Genomic DNA, 16,373 nt, shown 5'->3' with positions numbered 1-16,373 from the left:
CCAATGAGCAGCTCTTTCGTTCAGGCAATCCAACTTGTTGATGGGCTGATTTTTTTTTTTCCGGCAACACCCCTGTTTAATATATATATATATATGTGTGAGCATAGCTGCCTTCTAAGCAGTTGACCCGGGTTCGTTTCCCGGCCAACACATTGCATTTGAGGGGCTTAAGGCTCTGGGTTACTGATCAGAAGGTTGGGGATTCAAGCCCCAGCACCGCCAAGATGCCACTGTTGGGCCCTTGAGCAAGGCCCTTGACCCTTTCTGCTCCAGGGGCGCCGTATCATGGCTGACCCTGCACTCTGACCCCAGCCTAGCTGGGATATGTGAAAAAGAAGAATTTCACTGTATATGTGCAAATGTATAATGTGTGATAAATAAAGAAAATTATATAATTATAATTATTATACAAATGTGTGATAAATAAATAAATAAAATTATTAATTATTATATACAGTATATATACAAAATATTACCATTCAAAAAATAAAAATAAAAAAAAATAAAAAAAATCAGAAAGTACAAGCTATTGGTAGTGTAGTGGACTAAAGCACTGAACTGATAAGCAAAAGGTTGTTGGTTCAATCTCCACAGCCACCACCATTGTGTCCTTGAGCAAGACACTTAACTCCAGGTTGCTTCAGGGGGATTGTTCCGGTAATAAGCGCACTGTAAGTCGCTTTGGATAAAAGCATCTGCCAAATGCATAAATGTAATTATTGGGGAGTAGTGACAGAGAGTATTTAGCAGAGACGGGCCACTTCTCTTTAAATGAATGCGAGAAATTGGAAAACCCTTTCAAGAAGCTCTAACTCCCAACAGTCAACGGATGTAGAAAGGAAGTCCCGCCTTACAGTTAAAAGAACCAATCACCTTTCCAGACATCGCCTGTCAATCAACTCGAGAACGCGCATGCGCATTAGCTAAACAAGCCGGTAAAATTGCGTTTTTTCAGCGTAATATGAATTAAAGAAGCACGATTTATGATTCCAGTGTTGCCATATTGTATTGCTGATTTGAAATATGTTCTTTGATCGTAATCTTGACCAACCGTTTTAGAGATTTTGGTGTTTCCCCATTCAAGTAGATGGGAGGTTCACTGTCATGCCGCTTGTCATCACACGGGAGTGATCCAAAGATGACATTGCGGAAGACGGCTTATCATCTTTATTTTTCCTACTGACAACAATTACAATTAATATACAAATAAAACAAGAATACTCAAGATACACATATAATAACACAAAAAACTATCTTTATTTTGAGTGAAATTCATAAGCTGGTTTTACGCGTCATTTTGACGTAACGTGCTCCCGGAAGACGGCTCTACGCGCCCGGATGTCTTGTTTTCCACGCCCGGGTCATTAGTTCTTGTTTTGTTTGTGGTGTTTTGTGAAGTTTTTACTATTTAGTTTGATTACCGTGATCGTGTTGTAAGGAGTAAAAACAAAAATGACCGAGGTAAGGCAGGATATTTCTTTATTTTTCGCCTATTTGAGATGGATAATCTGTTTTATGTGTTAGTGAATGAGTGATCCGTGCTTTATTTCAGCACACGTGTGCCTATTTGGATTTGTGTGTATATATATTTACCACACATTTCTGCCTGACTAATCGGAGCATTTTATACTGATTCTCTCTCTCTCTCTCTATTCAATTTTTCAATTTAAAGTACTTTATTGGCATGATTGTGTTTACATACAATATTGCTAAAGCATTAATACACAAAACAGATAATGACAAGACTAATAATAATAATAATAATAAAACAGTAACAAATAACAATAGAATTGAAATAAGGTGCCAGGTATAAAATAAAAACTATAATAACAATACACACTATACAATATGAAATATTCTTTTATGATTTGGATTATTATGATTTGGTTTTGTTGAGCAGTGCTGGTCTGAAACTGGTGTTTGTTAGTTGTTAGTGGGTTTGTGAGGACTGGTTTTGGGCTTCAGCTCTTGGGTTTTAAGGGCTTCATGTTGCAGTGTGTTAGGGGAATTTGAATTTAGGTGTGTCCAAAATTTGAGGGATCATTTTTCATAATGTATAATTAGAAAAACTAGTTCAGCCCGGCATGCATTAGTAGGTGGTGTTCTCTGAACTCTTCGAATGTTTCTACAGAATTCTGCATGCAGGGATTCTATGGGGTGTTTGTCCCATCTAGAGTAATCTGCCAGACAGAGTGGACCCCAAACTTCACATCCGTACAGAGCAATAGGCATAATAATACTATCAAAGATTTTACTCCAGATTGCTACAGGAATGTCTACTTGGGTAAATTTGCCCTTAATAGCATAGAATGCTCTTCTAGATTTCTCTTTTAGTGCATTCACTGCCAGAACAAAACCCCCTGAAGCACTGATTTTTACACCGAGGTAGTCGTAGTGTAGGGTGTGTTCTATTGCAGTGTTTCTCAGAGTGAATGTGTATCTGGTTTCCTGTAAACTGGCTCTTTTCTGGAAGATCATCATCAAAGTGACTGTCAGGGCCCAGATCTGACAGTAGTTCTGCAGCAGGTCCAGGTGCTGCTGTAGTCCTCATCTGCATAGAGAAGAAATTGAACTTCAGAATTATTTCGAGTAAGACCGGGTGATGCAGATTGTTCCAGTAGCACTGCTAACTCATTAATGTAAAAGATGAACAGAGTTGGACTCAAACTGCAGTCCTGTCTCACTCCACGCCCTTGAGTGAAGAATTCTGTTCTTTTATTGACAATTTTAACTCCACACCTGTTGTCTGAATACATCGATTTCTCTGTCTCTCTCTCAAATTCAAATTGCTTTATTGGCATGACATACAGTAAGTGCATATTGCCAAAGCATTACGAGAAAAACAAATAAGTGATTACATTAAAATGGACATCAACAGTAAGCCAAAACTAGACAAGAAACAACTAAGGAAACAAAAACATGTACATAAATAAATGAAATAATAAATAAATAACAGTAAACTCTTTCTCCTGGTGTGCATGTTTGTTAATTAATGTGTTTAGTGTAAATATATGGTCAGTGGATCGATGTTCAGGAAGGAAACCAATCTGAGATTTACTGATGACATTGTTCTTTAATGAAAGATGAAAGTCGTGAGTTGATAATGGAACAGAATACTTTTCCCAAGTTACTGGTCACACAGATTCCCCTGTAGTTATTGGGATCTGTTTTGTCTCCACTTTTAAAGACTGGAGAGTTAAGCCCTTTATTCCACACTTCAGGGAAAACACCGACATCAGAATCATGTTAAAGAGTTTGAGCAATGCATTCTGTAATATAGGCGAGCTGTTTTTTAGCATCTCATTTCTGATGTTATCAGGACCGCAGGATTTATTGGATTTAAGGGATTTCAGTTTTTCAATTAATTCTTGTTGGGTTATTGGATAATCTAGTGGATTTTGATTGTTTTTGATGCATAACTCAAGAGTATTCAACTTTTCAAGGATTTTTGTGTGATTAGGGTAATTTAAATATCAAATTTGATGGGTCTCTCTCTCTCTCTCTCTCTCCATCTGTAGGATGTTCAGAAGCACTCAGTGCACACGCTTGTGTTTCGCTCTCTAAAGAGGACTCATGATATGTTTGTGTCGGATCATGCCAAACCAATATCACTGGACGAGAAGAGGTAAACACACATTCAGCTGGCTATGTCTTATTCAAGCAGGACTTGCATTAATGAGCTGGAAACTGGTATTATGCCAATATGATGCAGCCAACGACCCTCACTGGATTTTTTAAACCCTGGGGGTGAAGTATTTCTAATGGTTATTCCACAGGGCACTGGGCTAGGAACTGAAAGGCTGTATGGTTAAACCATAGCAACACTGATACAGTTGAAGTCAGAAGTTTACATACACTTTAGCCAAATACATTTAAACTCAGTTTTTCACAATTCCTGACATTTAATCGTAGAAAACATTCCCTGTCTTAGATCAGTTAGGATCACTACTTTATTTTAAGAACGTGAAATATCAGAATAATAGTAGAGAGAATGATTTATTTCAGCTTTTATTTCTTTCATCACATTCCCAGTGGGTCAGAAGTTTACATACACTTTGTTAGTATTTGGTAGCATTGCCTTTAAAATTGTTTAACTTGGGTCAAATGTTTTGGGTATTCTTCCACAAGCTTCTCACAATAAGTTGCTGGAATTTTGGCCCATTCCTCCAGACAGAACTGGTGTAACTGGGTCAGGTTTGTAGGCCTCCTTGCTCACACACGCTTTTTCAGTTCTGCCAACAAATTTTCTATCGGATTGAGGTCAGGGCTTTGTGATGGCCACTCCAATACCTTGACTTTGTTGTCCTTAAGCCATTTTGCCACAACTTTGGAGGTAGTGCCGTATCATGGCTGACCCTGCGCTCTGACCCCAGCTTGGGATATGCGAAAAAAAGAATTTCACTGTACATGTGCAAATGTATAATGTGTGACAAATACAGGCTTCTTCTATGCTTGGGGTCATTGTCCATTTGGAAGACCCATTTGCGGCCGAGCTTTAACTTCCTGGCTGATGTCTTGAGATGTTGCTTCAATATACCCACATAATTTTCCTTTCTCATGATGCCATCTATTTTGTGGAGTGCGCCAGTCCCTCCTGCAGCACAGCACTCCCACAACATGATGCTGCCACCCCCATGCTTCACGGTTGGGATGGTGTTCTTCAGCTTACAAGCCTCACCCTTTTTCCTCCAAACATAACGATGGTCATTATGACCAAACAGTTAAATTTTTGTTTCAGACCAGAGGACATTTCTCCAAAAGTAAGATCTTTGTCCCCATGTGCACTTGCAAACTGTAGTCTGGCTTTATTATGGTGGTTTTGGTGCAGTGGATTCTTCCTTGCTGAGCAGCCTTTCAGGTTATGTCGATATAGGACTCGTTTTACTGTGGATATAGATACTTATCTACCTGTTTCCTCCAGCATCTTCACAAGGTCCTTTGCTGTTGTTCTGGGATTGATTTGCACTTTTCACACCAAACTACGTTCATCTCTAGGAGACAGAATGCGTCTCCTTCTTGAGCGGTATGATGGCTGAGTGGTCCCATGGTGTTTATACTTGCGTACTATTGTTTGTACAGATTAACGTGGTATCTTCAGGTGTTTGGAAATTGTTCCCAAGGATGAATCAGACTTGTGGAGGTCCTTAATTTTTTTTCTGAGGTGTTGGATGATTTCTTTTGATTTTCCCATGATGTCAAGCAAAGAGGCACTGAGTTTGAAGGTAGGCCTTAAAATACATCCACAGGTACACCTCCAGTTCAGTACACCTCCTATCAGAAGCTAATTGGCTAACTACCTAAATGCTAGACATCATTTTCTGGAATTTTCCAAGCTGCTTAAAGGCACAGTTAACTTGTAAACTTCTGACCCACTGGAATTGTGATATAGTCAATTAAAAGTGAAACAGTCTGTCTGTAAACAATTGTTGGAAAAATTACTCGTCATGCACAAAGTAGATGTCCTAAACGACTTGCCAAAACTATAGTTTGCTAATATGAAATCTGTGAAGTGGTTAAAAAATGAGTTATAATGACTTCAACCTAAGTGTATGTAACTTCTGACTTCAACTGTATATGTGCTAACCATGTTTGTATTTAAGTGATTGATAAAGACACTTAACCTCAGGGATATCCAGGGGAGCCTGAACCTGTAATAAGCATTTTGTAAGTCACTGTGATTAAAAAGAATCTGCTAAATGACAAGTCAATAAACACTTTTCATACTTTGCATGTCACTAAGCCACAAGGTGAAGATGGCAGCAAAGATGAGGACAGAATACGGGCCTGTGTTACACATGCCCGTGTTGAAGGAGGGCAGAGACAAAGGGCAACTCCACACTTCTGATCCGTATGGCCAGCTGGGATACCCACTGTCTGGTGCGTCTGTATTTTATATAGCTGATTTGAAACAAACCAAAGTCTTGGTTCCTGATGTTTAAATTATATACTCTGTGTGTGTGTGTGTGTGTGTGTGTGTATATATATTATATCTTAGAATATTTAACCTGCTCAAAGACTATTAGTGAAATCACTAGTAGAAAGTAATAAACAATGTCATGATGCATGCTATTGAGCTCAGCTTGGAACATGAGCAATGTCAAAACAAATATGTGAAGACAGTCGCATATTTAACATATCAGTTTATTGCTCTTTCATGCCTGTAATTGTTTGCCCTTATTCCTGCAGACAATAGTTCAGATTACCTGGTGACAGGAACTCATCTGTACCCGTCTGCTCCAGGTAAGACTCAGATGGCTTTTACAGTCCTTTAAGAGCTCAACGTTAAGGATTTTTTCAGTTTGCCCAGTCAGGCCAGTAGTTCAGATTTGTACTTGCCCTGCCAACATTTCCACTGGTCCCCTCACTAAATATACAGTATTTATATATTTACTAGGAACACTATAGTTCTAATAAAGTGCCCGACATGGTCTTCTGCTCTTGTAGCTCATCCGCCTCAAGGTTCGACATGTTGTGCATTCTGAGATGCTATTCTGCTCACCACAATTGTACAGAGGGGTTATCTGAGTTACCGTAGACTTTCTGTCAGCTCAAACCAGTCTAGAGACTGTTCTGTGTGAAAATCCCAGGAGGTCAGCAGTTACAGGAATACTCAAACCAGCCCGTCTGACACCAACAATCATGCCATGCTCCAAATCACTGAGATCACATTTTTCCCCATTCTTATGGTTGATGTAAACATTAACTGAAGCTCCTGACCCGTATCTGCATGATTTTATACACTGCACTGCTGCCACACGATTGGCTGATTAGATAATCGTATGAAAAAGTTGATGTGCAGGTGTACCTAATAAAGTGGCCGGTGAGTGTGTGTGTGTATATATAATATATATATATATATTTTTTTTTAAGGAAGATATTGTATGTGAATGCACCAGAAATATTATTTATATTTTTGCATTAAATATTATTTATTTTAATTTTATTTTTTATAAAAAATAAACTAGCTTTGCTAGAACGTAATGTCATTCAATGTGAACGTTACTGATTAGTTTTTGACTTTCAACCTTTGATGCTTCCAAAACTATTCTACACTGTCTCTGACTATCACTCTCTGTCATACTCGCAATGTTTTGACAAACGCTGCCCTGCCTTTACTGACAGAAGTACTATGCTGCTCTTCGGCTGAAAAACCTAGATGCTGAACATTTAAATTAACTGCAAAGAATCGTATGTTTTTCAGAGGTGTAATAATGTTTCTCTGTAATGTCATTAGGAGTGGCCCTCACTGCAGACACACAGATGCAGAAGATGCCTAGTGAAGCAGGCATTCATTCCATGGCTCTGGCTCTTCCTCCCTCTCAAGCAAGGTAAGAAACTACACAAACATGTGTTGGTCACTTCAGGTCTCTCATTTCCTCTTTACTCTGATTTAGATAAAAAAAAAAATAAAAGCGGTCATTCAAGATGGAATGTGTCAAGGATGTGCTGGGTGTAGATTTTCACATTCAAAATGACACGTGTTATTCTCTGCTGTGTAGGCAGGATGCCAGTCGAACTGCTGCCAGTGTGGGAGATATCCACAGACATGCAGGAGGCGCAGAGAGATCTCAACCTCCACAGCACGCACTGGTGAGCACCTTCCATCAGCTCATCTCCATTTTAACTCATGTCAGTTCCAGAGGGGTGTCAGAATGGGATATGATTAACTAAATCCCATGCATGTTTTATACTTCAGTGCTTTTAACTTCACAAATTCCACCACTGATTTTGAAGCTCAATATGTACGTTGCTGTTTAAGTTATGTGCAATTTGTTGAATTCATTTCATCATCTCTTGCAGTCTCTTTTGGAAGGAGGCACCAAGAATTCTTCACTAGTGGCTAGAAAGGCTCCTACAATGCCCAAACCTCAATGGCATCCACCATGGAAACTGTATAGAGTGAGAGCTCTTGTCACTGTATTTTGTGTTATGTTGTATGTTGGAAAAGCATGAGTGTTGGCATCCTTTTTAACGACTATAATGTCACTGATGTGATAAATGCTCAGTTGTACAGCCCAAGTTTATAATGGTGGTGTTTGATTGGAAAATATGGTTCCAGTTCATTATGCAGTTCTTTTTGTGTCTCTCAGGTCATCAGTGGGCATCTGGGATGGGTCAGGTCTATAGCAGTGGAGCCTGGTAACCAGTGGTTTGTGACTGGATCAGCAGACAGAACTATAAAAGTAAGCTGTGTGATTTCAGATAATTGATTGTTTCCATTCAGTACAATGCTACAGCCACTGTTTCTTAATTTATACAGTTGAAGTCAGAAGTTTACATACACCTTAGCCAAATACATTTAAACTCAGTTTTTCACAATTCCTGACATTTAATCGTAGAAAACATTCCCTGTCTTAGGTCAGTTAGGATCACTACTTTAAGAATGTGAAATGTCAGAATAATAGTTTCTTTCATCACATTCCCATTGGGTCAGAAGTTTACATACACTTTGTTAGTATTTGGTAGCATTGCCTTTAAATTGTTTAACTTGGGTCAAATGTTTTGGGTATCCTTCCACAAGCTTCTTACAATAAGTTGCTGGAATTTTGGCCCGTTCCTCCAGACAGAACTGGTGTAACTGAGTCAGGTTTGTAGGCCTACTTGCTCACACACACTTTTTCAGTTCTGCCCACAAATTTTCTATCGGATTGAGGTCAGGGCTTTGTGATGGCCATTCCAATACCTTGACTTTGTTGTCCTTAAGACATTTTGCCACAACTTTGGAGGTATGCTTGGGGTCATTGTCCATTTGGAAGACCCATTTGCGACCGAGCTTTAACTTCCTAGCTGATGTCTTGAGATGTTGCTTCTGTAAAAGGGAGTAAAAACCAAACTATTTGTTCCGATGTCGGATTCCAATAGAATGGCCCCTTAATGTTGTCTTTGTTTTGTCTTTTCTGAGCGCTGAAGTAAAGCAATTATTGTTATTTTACACTTTACAAAATGATTCCGTTATTCATTTGATCTGACTCCAATTTTAAATTAATCTGACTCCAATTTAAGTTGAACTCTATTTTAGATTACAGCTCTAATTAACTTCTGATCATTCTTTTAATTTAAAATTTTTAGGTTATTGATTACTCTAAATCCTCTTCTATTCATTGTCCTTTTGATATTTGGAGACTTACGCCGGCCGTTATTAAATTACGTAAACCTCCCAAAAAAGATAGCCAGTTCTGTTCTTAGTCAGCGGTTGTAGGGTTAACTAATATCGTCTGGTTTGGCTCGTCTCATAACCAGACGATATTGCCACTTAGTCACGTACATACAACTTGCTAAGACGGGCGGTGAACAGTGACTGAGAGTCTTTATATGGCTTTCTCCTACCCGGTTGTCCTGGGTGGTTTCTCCTATATTAAAGCTCCAGTATGGTCTGCCCTGGTCTAATGAAATTCAAATCCTACACGGCTGTTCTAGGTGGTTGTCCTACATGGTTGTCCTAGGTGGTTTCTATCTACCAGTCACAATGATTCCAGAGAAATTCAGAATAAATCAAATAATGACAATTTATTTGTCAGGTAGGATATAAAACATAGTTACAGAAATTCAAATCAAAGCCAATTTCACTCAAGATCAGAATAAACAAGCATTATAAGAATCAAGAGACATACCTGACAAAACTACATGCAACGGCAAAGCATGGGAGATCTGGCTTACAGATTCCCTGAGCTCCTCTGCCATCCTTGTTTAAGTACCAAACGATTCTATTGTTATTTCAGATGTGTTTGTTTAATGTTATTCAGGCACCTAATCTGATGGTTTCCGTGAGGGATCTGGGAGGGGTCGTGCCCCTGATAGAATACAGTATTTTACTAAGTTCTTAAATCTTACTTGTGATTTGACTTTGCTGAAAGGGAATGAGACCGTTTTACCGATTGCACTGAGACCTCTTGAATGATACCAAACATGTATGATCAGAGAACCTTTTACATTACAAAACAGGATAAGTCATAACTTAGTTTTTGGTGTCCTTAAAGTGACCTGAGGTTTGAGAGAGAGAGCAGATGTGAGTGAGATTTGTGAGAATAGGATAAGTCATCCTAAAGTGGCCTGAGGTGAAATAGATTAGCATTTTATGGTCCTTAAAAAGTAGGGAGTGTTGTCTTAGGTGAAGATGCTCATCTGTGTGAGTTTTATGACGTTGGTTCCCACGGAGCCGTTTAGGTGTAGACATTCCGGTGCCAGACTTACACTTCAATATATCCACATAATTTTCCTTCCTCATGATGCCATCTATTTTGTGAAGTGCACCAGTTCCTCCTGCAGCAAAGCACCCCCACAACATGATGCTGCCACCCCCATGCTTCACGGTTGGGATGGTGTTCTTCAGCTTACAAGCCTCACCCTTTTTCCTCCAAACATAACGATGGTCATTATGGCCAAACAGTTCAATTTTTGTTTCATCAGACCAGAGGACATTTCTCCAAAAGTAAGATCTTTGTCCCCATGTGCACTTGCAAACTGTAGTCTGGCTTTTTTATGGCGGTTTTGGAGCAGTGGCTTCTTCCTTGCTGAGCAGCCTTTCAGGTTATGTCGATATAGGACTCGTTTTACTGTGGATATAGATACTTGTCTACCTGTTTCCTCCAGCATCTTCACAAGGTCCTTTGCTGTTGTTCTGGGATTGATTTGCACTTTTTGCACCAAACTACATTCATCTCTAGGAGACAGAATGCGTCTCCTTCTTGAGCAGTATGATAGCTGAGTGGTCCCATGGTGTTTATACTTGCGTACTATTGTTTGTACAGATGAACGTGATACCTTCAGGCATTTGGAAATTGCTCCCAAGGATGGATCAGATTTTTGGAGGTCTTTAATTTTTTTTCTGAGGTGTTGGCTCATTTCTTTTGATTTTCTCATGATGTCAAGCAAAGAGGCACTGAGTTTGAAGGTAGGCCTTAAAATACATCCACAGGTACACCTCCAATTGGCTAATTACCTAAAGGCTTGACATAATTTTTTGGAATTTTCCAAGCTGCTTAAAGGCACAGTTAACTTAGTGTATGTACACTTCTGACCCACTGGAATTGTGATGTAGTCAATTAAAAGTGAAACAGTATGTCTGTAATCAATTGTTGGAAAAATTACTTGTCATGCACAAAGTAGATGTCCTAAATGACTTGCCAAAACTATAGTTTGCTAATATGAAATCTGTGGAGTGGTTAAAAAATGAGTTTTAATGACTTCAGCCTAAGTGTATGTAAACTTCTGACTTCAACTGTATATATATGTATATATTGAATATTAATGAATGGCTAGTGTTAAGTGTTTGTTCTGTAATGACAGATTTGGGATCTTGCCAGCGGTAAGCTGAAGTTGTCTCTGACGGGTCACATCAGCACAGTGAGAGGGGTGGCTGTCAGCACACGCAGCCCTTACCTCTTCTCGTGCGGGGAGGACAAACAGGTCAAATGCTGGGATCTGGAATATAACAAGGTACAATCTCTTGTTTAAGATAGGGATGCCAAAAGTACCAGTACTTTGGTACCAAAATGATACTAAATCTGAAATGATATAATTACAGTACCAGTGCATGTGCTCTGCTCTCACCTCATGGTAATGCAAGTACACACCTTCATAGTTAATCGCAGGTTTTGAAAGTGCTGAAATTTGACTCTGTATGTACTTCTTTTCCTGTCAAAATGCATTTATTTTATTTCTTAGGAAAGAAAAGAAAACAATATGTAATGATAATGTTTTGTTAACATTTTCCAAGCAAAGCCTTCCACATTATAAAGATAGAAATGCACTAGACCCTTCGCTAAGCTCCGCCCCCTCGGTTACGGTCGTTCGCTTTGACAAGCTCTGCAGAAATGAATGGGAGATTGCCGTGAACGACGCGGTTTGTGGCCAAATATTCTCATAAACAGAATGGATAATATTTTAACGTGAGCTGGTATGAAGAGAGACATTGTAAAGCATATTTATCTGAAGTTTTATGTCAAAGAAATTGTTAAATTGCACAGTAATTTGATTGAAAACTGTGGAGACTGAATCAGAATCAAGGCGAACGATTATTACACTTACACATCTAATAACATTAGCGTAAGTGAACAGAGCTGTTTATAACGTCTCTTAACACACTCATTTTGATGCTGTGGACTGTTTATTTACTTGAATCAGTGCATAAATGAATTAACTTTCAGTTATTAGCTTTAATTTACCTTGGAGCAAATGTACAGTAGGTGTCGTTGCAGATGTTTTATGTTCATTTGAGAATGAGGGCTGATACACTTTAATCCAGAACATGCTCTTCTCCAGATATATTTAAAGATTATTAAAACAAGAAAGCAATGTGGTGGAGCAATGATACTAACATGCATCAACCAGATAGCCCAGTGATAATAATATGCTGCCTTATTTCTCTGCAGCCAGTGCACATCCATAGGAAAACATGTTGACGGACGATGTGGGGTCTGGAGAGGGCATTTTTACTCTCCCAATTCATCCGCACTACACAGATGCATTTTACCTGTGGCCAGGGAGCGCATAGTTGTCAACCTTTATCTCCGGTGTTATTGGGTTTTAACTAAGTTTACAATAATGAATACCCTTGCAATTATAAAAAGGTCAATGTCATTACATTATTCTATTCGACGTGGATTGACTACAGCCGCCATGCTTCGGATCGTCTGTGATTTGCTCTCAGGGATTTACGAGTCCTCAGGACGACTTCTAAAGTTGTCGTAGGTTTATGAGTGACTTTTAGCATTGAAATGTTCCATGAATTATTCTTAGATTCAAAATTTTGTCCTAAAATTAGGAGTGACACACCAATGATTTTTAAGAGTTGCTCCTAAATTTCCGAGTTAGCCTTAAGATTTTTTTGTGAATACGGGCCCTGAAAATTTGAGCACTCTTTACTTTGTCTCTTTGTACCGTTATATTTATTTGTTCTATTGCTTGTAAGGCTTTTCTCATTCTATTTCTTTACACTATTATTTGACTGTTTATTAACTTGGCATGAATAATTGGTTGAGATATTAGCATTCATTTTGCTGCTTGATACCAGTTGAAACTGGTATCAAGAATAATTTAACTGGCTTAAATAAAATGGGCATTTATTAAAGGGATAGTTCACCCAAAAATGAAAATTCTCTCATCATTTACTCATCCTCGTGACATCCTAGATATGTATGACTTTCTATCAAGTGAAGATTTTTAGAAGAATATTTCAGCTCTGTTGGTCCATACAATGCAAGTGAATGGGTGCCAACATTTTGAAGCTCCAAAATCCACATAAAGGCATCATAAATGTAATCCATACGACTCCAGTGGTTTAATCCATGTCTTCAGAAGTGATATGATAGGTGTGGGTGAGAAACATATTAATATTTAAATCCGTTTTAACCATAAATTCTCCTCTCTGCCCAGTAGGGGACAATATGCAGGAAGAATGCAAATCAACAAAAACAAAAGAATGAATTAAACATTGATTTGTTTCTCTCCCACACCTATCATATCGCTTCAGAAGACATGGATTAAACCACTGGAGTTTTATGGATTACTTTTATGCTGTGGTTATGTGCTTTTTGGGGCTTCAAAAGTTTGGCACCCATTCACTTGCATTGTATGGACCTACAGAGCTGAAATATTCTTCTAAAAATCTTAATTTGTGTTCTGCTGAAGAAAGAAAGTCAAACACATCTGGGATGGCATGAGGGTGAGTAAATGAGGAGAGAATTTTCATTTTTGGGTGAACTGTCCCTTTAAATTGTACAGAATATAAACTGAGATTATTATTCAATGTGTCCTCGAAGCCATCTTTCTATGTACGTTTATAAAATGAATGTGATGCGTTGCTCCTCTGGTTATGAAGGCAGCTCTAATGGATAGGTTTTGTGTTGTCTTCAGGTTATAAGACACTATCACGGTCATCTAAGTGCAGTTTATGACCTTGACCTTCACCCTACTATTGATGTCCTCGTGACCTGCAGTCGAGACGCCACAGCGAGAGTGAGCTCCCTGGACACCTCATACCTCAACATTTTAATGGTGATGATTAATTATGATTGATCTGCTGTACAAAAATAGTAAATGTTGTCTGTGTGTTGTAGGTTTGGGATATCAGGACCAAAGCAAATGTCCACACCCTTTCTGGACACACTAACACCGTGGCTACAGTCAAATGTCAAAGTGCCGAGCCTCAGGTGATTACTGGTAAGTAACCATTTCATTTTGACTACCATTAGATCTGCGGGAATATTTAAGACAAGGAATTGTCTGGTGTTTTCTGTGTTTTTGTTCACATGCTTTACATTCCCTTTTCAGGCAGTCATGACACCACTATTAGACTCTGGGATCTGATCGCTGGAAAGACGAGAGCCACACTTACCAACCACAAGAAATCTGTCAGAGCATTGGTGCTCCATCCCAGACAGTATGTTACTATGTGAAATGAATTTAATAAGTAGTCAAGGAGTCATTCAGTATAAAAAACAAAAACAAAATAAACACTAATCAAAGTCACCCCATTCCCTGAATTAAAGGAGTATTCCGGGTTCAGTACAAGTTAAGCTCAATCGACAGCATTTGTGGCATAATCAACAGGATCACCACAAAAATTAATTTCGACTAGTCCCTCCTTTTCTTTAAAAAAAGCACAAATCTGTGTTCCACTGTGACACTTACAATGGAAGTCAATGGGGGCCAATTTTTGAACATTAAAATACTCACTGTTTCAAAAGCTGCTTATTTATTTATTTTTTATAAACAGGTACACCTTTGCTTCTGGCTCTCCAGACAACATTAAGCAGTGGAAATTTCCTGATGGGAACTTTATCCAGAATCTTTCAGGACATAATGCCATCATCAACACACTGGCTGTCAATTCAGATGGAGTACTTGTGTCAGGAGGTGAAATATTCTTTCTGTTGTTCATAAAGCATTTGGACTTTTATCTTCTGTAGTACATTGGACTAACCCTCTTTTAGATCCGGATTTCATCATTTATATTCTGTTTATTTTCCCCTCATCATACATGTGTTCCGTCTCTTTGCTGTCCGTCCTTATGTGCCTCAACTCTTGCATCTTCCCTTGCCCATTCGTCCTGTTCTTTTTCATACCAGCTGATAACGGCACCATTCACATGTGGGATTGGAGGACTGGCTATAACTTCCAGAGGATTCATGCAGCGGTGCAGCCCGGTTCTCTGGACAGCGAGTCGGGGATCTTTGCGTGTGTGTTTGATCAGTCTGAGAGTCGGCTCATAACGGCAGAGGCTGACAAAACCATTAAGGTCTACAGAGAGGACGACACAGCTGTAAGACACTCATTTCATTACTAATGCTCATGGAAAACTAATAATAAAGATTAAGACTATCTCAAAGGATTTGTAACAAAGACTACAAAAATGACATTCATTGAGTGTTAGATGTTTATGATGGATAATGTGCATAGTGAGTTTAAAATCCTTATGAGATTTATCAACATGTATGTTCTAGAATAGATGGTTTGGTAAAATTGGGTCTCTATAGATGAAAATATAAAGCTACCTTTTATATTTTAGGAAGGGGGATCCCTCGCAAGGCTATCATCATATTTAGGCATCAGTGGCATCGAAACTGCTGTAGTTAATGCAATCGGCCAATATTTTGGGGTGTTCTCTTTTAAAGCTGAAGTGTTCTGTTACTATGCCACCAAACGTATTTGCAGAAGTGCGTTGGGTCGTACGATGCCCTATCCCACCTGCCGTTAATTAAAAATGTTTTACTTGTTTTGGGCTTTTTTTATTTACAGATTGTTTTTTTGTTCTGTTTTTTCAGACTGAGGAATCCCACCCGGTTAATTGGAAACCTGAGATCCTGAAGAGAAAAAGATTTTAGATGTTTGTATTTCATTTGTTTTGATCCCTTCATTGTGTTAACATTTTGACATTGTCTGCTTACAGCATAAACATAAAACACAGTTAAGTGAAATTGTCAGACGACTTACCGTAAGAGGTTACATGTTGGTTCAATCTGCCTATTTAAAAAAAAAAAAAAAAAAAATTTGTAATCTTTGACAGAAAAAACGTTTCTTTTCCTGTCTACTCCAAACACCATTTTCAAGCTATTTACAGATTGTTATGTGACCTGTCCATCTAACTATTCATTCTGAACAGCAGGAAATGAGATGTAATGGGGACTTCTGTTTTGGATCTGATCACAGTTTGCCATCAAAAGGTTCTTTTCTTTCTGTGTGCGCATGAGTCTTTTTTTCTTCTTCAGTTCTTCTATTTTAGCATAGTTAGTGTTGGATGTACATGTTTCCAAGTAAACTCTGCATCTTGCAGCATTCACAATTTTACATTTTTTATCAGTTTGCAAATGCCTCATGGATTGCAGTTTTGGAAAATAATAAAAAAAAATAAAAACAATTGCTTGTAAAACTTT

At 38.5% G+C, this 16,373-nt stretch overlaps 1 protein-coding gene across 1 annotated transcript; it reads left to right on the top strand.

Annotated features, from left to right (window-relative positions):
- Nucleotides 1–1,315: 1,315 nt before the first annotated feature.
- plrg1 (pleiotropic regulator 1) lies at nucleotides 1,316–16,354 on the top strand. Its single transcript, XM_051705043.1, has 15 exons — nucleotides 1,316–1,461; nucleotides 3,519–3,625; nucleotides 5,741–5,877; nucleotides 6,187–6,240; nucleotides 7,235–7,328; nucleotides 7,500–7,590; nucleotides 7,801–7,899; nucleotides 8,091–8,183; nucleotides 11,287–11,436; nucleotides 13,855–13,956; nucleotides 14,058–14,160; nucleotides 14,272–14,380; nucleotides 14,717–14,856; nucleotides 15,069–15,262; nucleotides 15,765–16,354. The coding sequence occupies exons 1-15, from the start codon at nucleotides 1,453–1,455 to the stop codon at nucleotides 15,822–15,824; spliced, it is 1,542 nt and encodes a 513-aa protein (XP_051561003.1). The 5' UTR covers nucleotides 1,316–1,452; the 3' UTR covers nucleotides 15,825–16,354.
- Nucleotides 16,355–16,373: the final 19 nt, after the last annotated feature.

This window comes from Myxocyprinus asiaticus, chromosome 8 (genome assembly GCF_019703515.2).
Source record: "Myxocyprinus asiaticus isolate MX2 ecotype Aquarium Trade chromosome 8, UBuf_Myxa_2, whole genome shotgun sequence".
Lineage (NCBI taxonomy): Eukaryota > Metazoa > Chordata > Actinopteri > Cypriniformes > Catostomidae > Myxocyprinus > Myxocyprinus asiaticus.
This window is presented reverse-complemented; position numbering and strand designations above follow the sequence as displayed.